Source organism: Hemiscyllium ocellatum, chromosome 14 (assembly GCF_020745735.1).
Source record: "Hemiscyllium ocellatum isolate sHemOce1 chromosome 14, sHemOce1.pat.X.cur, whole genome shotgun sequence".
Taxonomy (NCBI): Eukaryota; Metazoa; Chordata; class Chondrichthyes; order Orectolobiformes; family Hemiscylliidae; genus Hemiscyllium; species Hemiscyllium ocellatum.
In genome coordinates this window covers 61298221-61309971 of record NC_083414.1, presented here as the reverse complement: position 1 = coordinate 61309971, position 11751 = coordinate 61298221, and the positions used below count along the sequence as shown (strand labels likewise).

The window sequence follows — 11751 nt, the reverse complement described above, 5'->3', positions numbered from 1 at the left end:
AGAGATATGCAGTTGTGATGAATTGAGATGCTGCCACAATGAATATACTGATGGACTACTCATCCTTGTATTTGGGGTGGTGGGGCCAATGTACTCTTCCAGCTTGAAGGTTTATTGTTAGTTGGGATTTGCTACTAAAGTCTAATTGTAAATTTATATTATTTCTTAACATGTAGGCGTGAAGCTTGTAATGAGGGAGAGGGAGATCCTCCGCTGTACGTTAATGTGAATATGTTTAATGGCCAACTCATGAACACCTGGATTGATTCACTCCAGGCATTTTTCCCTGGTCTTCAGGTATATTCATTGATTTTAAATAGTGATTTTTCTAGGTTTTTTAATAGGCTTCCAAAGTGTGGCGATGTTTCTAGAGTGTGAACAAGTCTTTATTTGCTTCAGGTTTTAACAGGTGATATAGAAGATGCCATTTGTCTTCATGCCTTTTACTATGCGATATGGAAACGCTTTGGAGCTCTCCCAGAGCGGTATAACTGGCAACTCCAAGCACCTGATGTGATGTTTTATCCACTGAGGCCTGAATTAGTTGAATCCACTTACCTGCTGTATCAGGTATGACATGAGAAATATATTTGTGAACAGTACCTCCACTTAGTGTACCTCTGACCTTATCCATTCAAAAGAACTCTCTTCCAGCCTGCTTAAATTATCAGTATAAGCAATACCAGTTAACATCCCTTTGACTTCACTGGAGCCTTGGGTTTGGGTAATTGTTACAGGGTTATATTTCACTAAAGTTGACACAATATAGGGTAAACTGTGCCACACTTGTTCAGGTAAAGTGCTGAACTTGCAGGCTACTTTTCAAACCTTCCTTTTATTACAGCTGATTTCATCCTGTGCTACTTCTGGATGGCTGAAAGTAGTGGCACAACATTTACAACTCTCACAGATTGTTCCTTTAGTTTAGAATTTATTAGGTGCAAGACTTTTGAACAAGACAGACTGAACACACTAAGCTGAATATTTTCTCCATGGGTTTGCACTGTTGGTTCACTCAAGGATCCAGCTCTTCTGTCATGGCTACAAATCCCTTTCCGACTCATTTGGCTGGCATTAAATGTTTCTATATGGCATTTAACCTGAACCTTTCGGTTCCATTGATATGTTTGATTTCTTCCTAAATTCTATGTTGTTATCTCACTTTTGCTCAGGTGGTGAACGCAATAAGGTCATTTCAAACCAACATGGCAATTTCAGCATGTCCCCCTATGCAGCACAGTGCTTAGGGTCAGTTGTGGGTTTTTTGGTTTGGAATTTCCATTCCCTGCTTTACAGAGCAAGCATTCTTTAATGGAGTGTAACTCCAGTCTCACAGCTAGGCAATGTATAATGGCCATGAGAGTTGATTGTGAATCCTTTGTTTAACTCTGTTGCATGCCTCCATCTATTTTGGAAGATGGTAGGAGAAACATTTCTTTAGACTGTGGCATAGATTGACAGATAGTAACACCCAAGGCTGGATGTTAATGGGAGCAATTGTTTTTAGTTGTTAAACTTAACAGACATATTTTGTGGGACAATAAATAACAGTTCTTCAGTGCTGACGTTTCCAGGCTTCCAGTGTCTTAGCAGAGAGTCTTTCAGTAATGGCTGCGTACCTATGTTGCAGGATTTTAATGTGTAGATGTGTCTGGACGAATGGTTAGTCTGAACCTCCAGGCTGGACCACAGAAATTGGGCTTTTGGTCAGTCATAAGAAGTGGCGACTGGATCCTTTACAGGGTATGGTTTCTACAGTTCTGTACAGTCAGACATGGAATGTTCTGCATGGGATAGATTTGTAGTGCAGAGGAGCCTAATTACATCCCTGTGGAGGACGGTATCTATCTCATGGTCCAGGTTCAACTAAAGATAATTCGTGATTATGATAGATTTCATCCCTTCGTTCTCATCGATGTCTGTTTATGACTACCTTTCAGCTGAGTTTGATTAAACTGGTTCCATATACCTGTATGTAGGAGAAATTAGTTTATTTTTCCCCTGTTTTGAAGCCAAGTACAGGCAGCTACAAATTTCTTAGGTTCTTCCTTGTCCTACCCAACACTTCAACTCATACTGTGGTACTATTCTACTTACCTGTGACTGAGCTTGAGTGTACTGAATTTAGTCAATTGTAATGTCCATTATTGTTTTACCAAAGAATTGTAAATTAGGCACAGAGCACTTCATGAAATGTGTTATTTCGTAAACTATTCTATAAACGCTATATTTAAACATTCAGATGATTTTATGTGGAGTATCAGCATTAATTGTTTAACCTGATGTTCTCAATTACTAACCACTTCCATTTTTTTTGTTTAATATCAGGCAACAAAAAACCCTTTCTACTTGCATGTGGGAATGGATATTCTCCAGAGTTTGGAGAAATACACCAAAGTCAGGTCAGAACTGGAATAAGTCTAATTTTTTTTCTGTCCATGTGACACTGGCCACATTGGTTCCTCATAAAAATTAAAAGTCCAGAGTTACTCTGATTCCACTTACAAAGTTCTGCGTACTGGCGTCTTTGGATATAGGCTTTCTTTTTAAAACTGATGAATTTGGTATCTCTTTGTCTAGAATCTTTAAGTCAGGGGTAAAAAGGCTTACTGAAATTGACAAAGTAACTTTCCATTGTATTTCTTGCTGGATTCTTTGAAGGGGGAGTTTGTTTGGCTGTATGATTGTGCAGAGTGGAAAATTGGCAGCTATTCAAAATATGGGAAACTGGAAGGAAAAAAGTGGAGTTTCTGTGTGCACCATATGCCAGAGATGCTTTACCTCAAGTCTATCAGATTGATTTAACTCAGCAATGCCAATTGCATGTAAAGGCTTTTTGGACTTCAACAGAATCAACCATACACAGCATTCAAGCAAACGTTAATAGAATTAAGGTTGGCATTTTGCATCCTAGTCTCTGGATAGCAGCGCAGCACGGCAGATCTTGGCTAAGATCTCCCGTAGTTTGTTCTGTCAGTGCTTGTTTCATTTATGTTCTTGCTGTGTTGTGCACACAAACTCAGTGTCCTCACTTTAGTTTCAGTGCACGATTGTTTGACACAGGCCACTATGTTGCCACCTGCTCAAACGATTATGACCATCCTCCAGTTTGACTGTTACATTCCGAAACATCGACTTCTCCACCTCCTGCTGCCTGGTTCACTGTGTTCTACCAGTCTCCTGCTTGTCTACTTTGGATTACAGAACCTGCAGGTTTATTTTGTCTCTAACAGAATGCAGTTATGCATGTTAATAGTTAACAGGATTAAAGCCATTTGGACAATTTTCAAGATAGTGCCTACAATATGGGCTATTGATTTTTGTATTCTGTCATCTGATTTGAACATCTAGGTGGTTTAAATCAGAGACTAAAAAGAAAACATTTATTCTTAAAACAGCCGCAACAATCAGCTCACCACACTGGTTTCATAAAAATCATCTGAATTGAAATTAACATTTTATTAAAAGGTGTTAAAACTGGAACTCTGCCAGCCATGAAGAAACCCTCCTCTCCTATTTTGATTTCCACCTGCTTTGCTTATTGGCAATGAATGTTAGTGTGCCATTATCAAGCTTGGAAACAAGGAACCCAACATTGATATACATAAACTACCTGTATTTCAGGCAACTACTTTTGGCAGAGCTGAGGAGATGGATTTGTAACTAGAATCAGCTGGAGAAAGTGCTCATATAGCCACAAAAGAAAAGTATCTATTGGCAGAAGTGATGAAGTATGAATACGAAAACAGACCTCAAAGATCAACTGAAATAATTGCCACTTCTGAGAATAAAGCAATTCTGACATTGAAACCATACAGGTCAAGGGCACACAAAGGGCTATACTCTTTAATCTTCCTTTTGTACTGTACACTATCCCCTTTTATCTTTGTGTTTTTGTGTACATATGCTTGACATTGTTTTTGTTTTGAGGTTAGAGAATATTGTTCTTTCTTTCACTTAAGGGAACCTTGTATTTGGCTTGTTGCAATAGAGTACGTTTTCATTCGAGATGCTTATGGCCTTGTGCTAAAAGGCACATAAATTTTATACCATTCAGAGGAGGTTGCAAAGAGGAGAATCTGTTTCAGCCTTCCTTTCCTGGTCGTTACACAGTGAGATCATGCATCCTGCCTGGTGTCTGTTCCCTGCATAATGGTAACTAGTCATGATCCTATACACAGTTGTGTCTTTGCTTGTCCAGGTTAGTTGTGGCCTCCCTCCCAGTTAACTTAAAAAAAAAAGAGCTGTCAAGTTATTGACAGTTAATGAATTTGAGGGCATGCAAATTCTATCCAACAGCTAACAAGGATTAGGCCACAAAATGGCAATATAAGAATTGATTCATTATCTTGGATTATATAAATCATGGTTGCACCTTCATGTTTCAACTTGATATACTTCACTATTGTTCCCTTAACAAAGTTGCTACTTTGGATCTATTTGTTTTATGTAATTTGCAGCACGTCTAAACCAATGGCTATATTTCCAAAATGTCTCAATTTTTCACTTAAAGAATCAGAAAACAAATGCTGATCTGCACTGTGATGGCGCTGTTTAGGAGCATTTTTCTATTTGTTTGATTTTTGTCGGAATTGCCCTACTATAAGTATATGTAGGTGTTGCAAGTAAGTTTTGTACTTGGGCACAAATTGAGTTGGGAAGAGGAGCATTGTATGCCTGTCTAGAGTTGATATCCCAGGTGGTTAGCTTAATTTTGCTATCGTTCACATGTTAGCTTTGACCAAAGAACAAAATTATAGGTGTTGTACATGAGTAGCTATAATTATATATGGAAAAATATAACTGTCTTTTAAGCCCCAAGGAGAATTTCTATCTTGACATCTATCAATGATTATTGATGCAGGTACATGCTTGATAACTTTGCTTACTTTGAAGATAAGCTATTTCCTGTCAACTCCCTTTTAGGTAGGCCTTTACGCTTGCCTTGGGGCCAGGGTCCTCTGGGTGTTGGCAGGCATCTAATTTTATGTACCTATTCAATATGTAAAGAGCATAGAAACTGCAGGGGCATCTTCAGTCCCCTGTTTACTCCTGGCCAAAGCTTAGTTGTTACTAAAGATAGCCAATATTTAAAAAAAAAATTAGTTTCAATCCAAGAAATTATCAGAAGTTATAACCAATATGATTGTCTCCCCAAAAGACTGACTTTAATGAGAAACCTTTGTTGTCTTGGTAAAAACTCATGCCAAACTCTGCTGCAGTTATAATTGTTTGTTTTCTTTGCAAACAGATGTGGTTATGCCACACTTCACCATGTGATAGACAAATCAAAGGAGGATCGAATGGAGAGCTTCTTTCTCAGTGAAACCTGTAAATATTTATATTTGGTATGTTACTCAAATATTTGAGGGAAATTTATCATTTATCAAGTTGTTAATATCAGTATGATTTTTCAGGATGCATCTTAATGTATAACTGTGCTGAATAATGATTTACCTAGGACTCAAAAGGCGCATCCTGAAGGAGAAAAGCAAATCATTTGAGCTTTGATGGTTTGCATGTTCTACCTCTTTTTATTCATTGCTTGCTAATTTGCACTGTATTTCGGGAACCAGGGCCAGGTGAGATCTTAAGATAAACCCCGGTCATGGATGGGAATTAACTAGAATAGGGTACAAGGTGTTAAGCTGTAGTTTGAATTTTTAAATTAATAAATAACAGATGGGAGATGGAGTTTAACACTGTAGAGTAATTCATTGTAGTAGCAAGGATGAAAGGCAATATTACCTAAAGGGTCAAGTTTTAAGAGGTGCAGGAACAGTGACAACTTTTGAAAGTGGAAGGACAAGCTCAGTTTTGTTTTGAAATGCATGGTCCTTCTCTTTATTAAGAGAATCATAGAATACTCTAGCAAGAATTTATATTAAATCATTAGCGAGGCTCCTGCTGATGGCTTAAGTCTAATTCTGGTTATTATACTTGCAAAGAATGTCAAGCTGGAGAGAGTGAAGAGGATGAATTAATAGAATAAAAAGAAGGGTAGAGAGACTAGATAAAGTGAAAGTCTGGGAAGTAACAGGTTCTCAAAAATTGCATTTTGATCAAGTAAGTAAGCAACAGTTTTAGCAGCTGATAATTAGGACCATCTTGAATGTAGTTGGCAAGTGTACCAAAGTCAATATTTTATTTACCTGACAATGTCTTTTTAATATGAATGTACAAATAAAGAGCAGGAATAGACCACTCCAGCCTGGTCTACCATTCAATATGGACATGACTCATCTGATTTTTCCATGTTTTCACCTACCCTCTTTCTGATTAAGCATCCATCGAGCAGTGTATAAAAATATTAAGTACTCTGCTTCCACCTTTTGAAGAAATTGATCCAGTTATGATCTGGAATCAGATGAATAAATGGAAAATTATCACCAGGTTATCAGAAAAGGGCAGGGACTAATTAGTGAAGTTTAACTTTAAGCATAGACAAGCTCAGTGGCCTTAATGTGCTACAAAATTTCATACTTCTGAAATTTATGATGGAGGTAAACAGCATTAGAATCTTTGCTGATACGTGGGCTCCCAATCCACTGTCTTTTCTTCTAAAAATCACACCAGGTAGTTTATTGAGCTCGACAGCCATTCCCCCACCTCTGTTGAAGTATGTCAGTTGGGGTTGAGAGATAAATTATGCCACCGCCCACGGCTTTTCCGATACCTCTGTTCAAACTTTCTCATGTTAACTCATGCTAACTCATGCTAACTTAGCTGAAGGGCTATGTGTCAGAAGGCTAGAAGGGTGACCCCTCAATGTGAGGATGGAAACCTTATTGCATGTAGTACCTCGAGTTCAGAACTACACTAATAACTTAGACAGTTTTCGTGCTCTGAGCTAAATTTGAAGCTTGGGGTGAAAGGAATCAGAGGGTCTGAAAACATATGTGTGGCATTTAAATGTGAATAAATGAAACCCAAAGCAGATATTTAATTTTGGTGGCACCTTTTAACATAAAACATTCCAGGGCACTTTTCATTTGCAAACTTTGATTGTATGTCTCTCTGTTCCAAGTTGCATCACTACGTTATGAACTTTCAAGTATACATTAAAAAAAATCAGTCTTACCATAAGAAGCCAATAATGAAAATTGACAATTTGATCCATCAATGTTCATCTCTCCAATATTCAAATAACTTCAACCAACTGTTTTCATCTCTGTTTACTCCAACCCTTAATAACCGCATATGTCTGCACATTTTAGCTTGGAAATTTAATCTATATGTACTCACTCCATGAGTAAAAGAGGTCCTTATGGTATCTGGCAATTTTTCCACAAGCTTATATTTGACATATATTAGACTTCATTGTAATAAATCAAGATTTTTAATTCAGCCAATTCTGGCATGCAATCCAAATAAGATTCTGCTCAAGTTGCTTTTAGTGATTGTTTCGTAGTAGGAACCAATTTTTAATCTGTTTTTCCTTTTGACTGTACAATCAGCTATTTGATGAAGACAACCCATTGCACAGATCTGGGAGCAAATATATTTTCACAACCGAGGGCCATATTTTGCCAGTAGACAAGCTTTTCAGAGAAAAGCCTTGGGAAGATGTGTCTTCTAAAGAAGAAAGTACTGTGGATAACTCTGAAGTACTGGACCACAAACCTGCCAACTCGAGCATTAATGTAAGTAAAATAAAAGCCTGGAGTTTGCGCATGATTTGCAAATGAAATTGAACACTTTTCTATATAGTGAACAGTATTTTTCACACTGACATTGTGATGGTCACCTACCTGATCTCAGGTAATGTGCTGTGATAAAACATCTTGAATAAGTCTTAAAATAGCCAGTGTTATTTTTCTGTTTGATTCATGATTTGATGTTTTGATTCATAGCCCTAAATCTCTGTCTGTTCCCAAAGGGGTTTGGTGTTTTATTATTGCCATGGGTCACAGTTCTGAATCCTATCCATTGGTTTCAGTGTTGCTAACTTCAGCTAAGCTGAAGAATAAAGTGAGCAGCTGAAGTTAACCCACTTTGTGAGATGTAACCTTTTTTGTCTGGATTCTGAGTTAATCAGAAATGGCAATGCATAAAATTTATAAAATATATGGCACAGAATTATTTGTGGAGTATTTGCTGTTCAGAGTTAGTTTACTGTTCAAGGTGAGGAATGTTGGCATGGATTAGTGAACAGGGGTTTATTAATGTACCCCAGTTCAGGAATGGATGGTGGTTGTGAACATGCAAATTTCCTTCTCCTCCTCTCCCACCACCATCTTGATATTACATGAGAATGCTTTCCTTGGCTATTGTTGTATAATTTATTGCTTTTAAAAATCTTTCCACAGTGCAACAGAGTCCCCAGTGAGAGGAGATATGCACTTCCCTTAAAAGGAGTTTACATGCAGCAGATTGACCAAATGGTGGGACTTCTTTGAACCAACCTCAAAGAACTCATCGAAGAATTGGCAGGGACTTAATCTTCAACTATGCAACTTTTTATTTTGTATACAAATATATTGACATTTATTTATTAAGATTTTTACAACTTTTCAAGAAGATTTCTAAACAAGTCATTTCTAATAGTGATAATGCATTTTATACTCCTGCTTTTATGCAGGAGTGGTTTTTTTTGTTTATTTGAATATGTAATTTTTGATGCATAGTGTCTTCTGTGAAGGCGTGCGATTAATTGTTTGACTACAGGGTTCTTCCAGAAAGTATAAAATGCAAGATGGCTTACAGTAGGTATTTAAATGAGTTTGAATATTTGTGTAATTTCCCCTTAAATGTTTAATGATTTGAAATAACTTTCAGCGTGCATAGTTATACTAATGTAAGTGCAACACTTGCATTGGAGCACCATGAAATGGTGATAATCTGGCATGTGGAAGATCGTTCACACGCTCTTGGGTGCAGGGGATCCAAATACCAGGGTGAAAGTATTTTCTCTAGATTTGCCTAATGTGCCTTGTACTTTGAACAAAAGTAGATCATGGCATCTTGTCTGAGCATTAAATCTGCCTTGACATGCAAGTTGTCTGATGTACAGTTAGTATATCCCAATAGTTCTATTCTCGTGTGATCTCGTATTATAGGAAAACGGCACAATACCCATGCCATGTAAACTAATGGGGTCAGAATCGTGTTATAGCCAATAAATGTAAGGAAAGTTCACATTCTGCAAATAACGATCTAAATTCTTTAATTGCTTTAAAGCCAATTCACTTTGCAGAAACACTGGTTATAGCAGAACTGACTGTACGTGCTTTGCCCATTATATGGTTGGCTGTTATGGACTGCAACACTATTATGGTCAAGTGTGCCTTGATTGAGATCTATTCATCAACCGCACTGTTACGTTTTTGTGTAGGATGCCATTAAATGTAAAAATCACTCTGATATTGTATTAACGGTCCCAAAACCACACAAAGGGAGCAATGTGTGTTGAACTTTGTTCAGTACCTCCTCCATATTAGTACAGCTCTGTTTGGGGCTCTAATCGGCATTCTTACGTTCCCTGGTACTGCATAATTGTTCTAGTGTGTCATCTTAATGTGGTTGCCTTCAGTTGAGACTTCAGCAATTTCAACTTCATAATCTTGTGCATGCATGATCACTGAATTCTATCAATGTTTTCAGCGCATCTGTTTCTGAATTATATAGTATAAATGAATCTTCAGATGGGCAATTATTGAATTGCATTTTATGTTTTTGTATCTGATGAACTGGCATTGGATGACAATGAACAAGTTAGGCTATTGTGATTAAATATCTAAATCTTTTCAGCAAAGTGTGAAGCAGTGTTTAATACTGCTTTCCGGACTTAGACTTAATCTTGTCTATTTTGTATATGTCAGTTAACGCACCCTTTTTCTTAGGTGCATGCATTTTTGTTCTCTGATATAAAATTTCAGCATGGGTTTAATGTTGTGGAAATTTCAGCTTTGACCTTCTGATTAGATTACTGGCTTGGACTCCTCAATTATCTAGGCAGAAGGGAATAGTTGAAGGAAGAGGGAAGCTGATTCTGTATTCCCTAATTTGCCTGCCTATGTTTCATAAGCTGGCAATTGAGATTTCAAGTGAAGAACACAGTTTTATGGTTCCAAAATGACTGTGCGCATGAAGTTGCGATGCGGTGCAGAGATTGGTCAAAGGGAATATGGCAAACAATTTTTAAAGACAATTTTATACAGCACCTTTCACATCTTTATCATTTTATAAGCAGAAGTGAATTTTGTTGATGCTATGCGTTGACATTTTGTGACAGTATTTTCTGACACCGTGTTTAAGGAGCTGCTTGTCCTTCGTTTGATCCACTGTAGTTTCAGCTGTGCAATTGTGGGTTGCATTTCAGTCACTTTCTCTCTATCTAATCTCCTAATAAGGCAGCTCTGTGCAATATCTTAAGTGAAATAAGACTGAGAACTAAAAGTAGTGAAATCATGGCTCAGAAATTATAGCTTCTCAGTACTGCATGTCTCATCTGACGACCTCGAGTTTTTCCTACTGTACATCTGAAATATCTCTACTTCCAGCTGGATAAAAATCCTAGTTATTCATGGCTTCCTTGATGAATTGTGAGACCTAGAAACTTAGCAGATTTGTGTATTCATTTATTAGAAGGATGGTGTTGGATTGCCCGTATCCTTCTGAAACTATGTATTGCTGTATTTGGCTGTATTGTTTTTTTGTCCAACAGTATTTGAAGTTTTCTCTTGTTTGTGCAGGGTTACCTACAGTTCAACCTTTAATTTCCAGTTTCCTATAGATTTTGAGTGGTCTGTCTTTTTTTGTGTAGATGCAGAAAGAATGAACCAGATCAGGCAACAGGAGCTATCATAGTGGGATCTTCCTTTGGTTAAATGTGCAATGAAGGTGCCAAATGTTGAAGGTTTTAACATTTTCTATTTATATCACACCTTTTTATATAATTGACTAATCTGCATGTAGCGGCAGAGAGAATATCAGCACATTTGATCTGACTTTTTAAAAAAAAAACGCAGGTAAGGTTAATTGTCAAACTTTGTTTCTTATGAATAAAAGTATTTACCTAAAACCTGAATGTTTAATATGCAGGATAATGTTGAACCATTAAAGTTTACCAAAATCAATGTGCAATACACTTACATAAAAGAAAAATTGTATAAAATTTTATTTTCCCAGAAATGAGCAGTAGTTTTGAAATTGTGAAAGGACCAAACAAATGTCAATAAAATAAATGCAGTGCCATTGTTTTTATTTGCTGCTCGTATTTGCAAACGTCTGTTCCAAAGTGCATAACTTTCCACTAAGCTCTGCTCATAAGACTTGGTAAAAATGACAGGGTTTCTTCCATAACCAGATGGGTTGATGTAGCTGATGAGTAAAGCAGAGGATTGAAGTATGCTTTGCTCACAAGGCACATTCCTGGAAAGAAATATCATCCTTTATTTCTGTGACTTTTCCTGCTAATGTTGGTATTTATGGTGCCTACAAACTGTCATAACTCCCTGTTTAAATATAAGTTAATACCTCAGATTTTTGGTACACTATATTTTAAACTGTTCTCACCTTTTTTTTTTCCCCTCTTCCTCTTATTTCTGCAATCTATTCAGTTGTCTCTCATTATTGCTAGAAACTGAATTGGGCTAGTGAATACGAGGTATGGCGATACAAGGGCAGATCAGAGAATTTGCACCTGCTGACTTGCCTGGATTAGTGCTCGTCAACGACACTCAAGAGACTCGACATGATCCAGGACACTGATTAACACTAGATCTGTAACCACTTTCTCTTCTAACCACC

At 37.2% G+C, this 11751-nt stretch overlaps 1 protein-coding gene across 1 annotated transcript in view; it reads left to right on the top strand.

Annotated features, from left to right (window-relative positions):
- edem1 (ER degradation enhancer, mannosidase alpha-like 1) overlaps window positions 1–11188 on the top strand; it is a 41930-nt gene extending 30742 nt beyond the window's left edge. Inside the window, exons 7-12 of the mRNA XM_060835731.1 lie at window positions 177–297; window positions 400–570; window positions 2329–2402; window positions 5252–5348; window positions 7458–7643; window positions 8310–11188. Of these exons, the coding sequence (XP_060691714.1) occupies window positions 177–297; window positions 400–570; window positions 2329–2402; window positions 5252–5348; window positions 7458–7643; window positions 8310–8399 (739 nt within the window). The 3' untranslated portion in view covers window positions 8400–11188. The remainder of the gene's footprint in view (window positions 1–176; window positions 298–399; window positions 571–2328; window positions 2403–5251; window positions 5349–7457; window positions 7644–8309) is intronic.
- The last annotated feature ends 563 nt before the right edge of the window (window positions 11189–11751 follow it).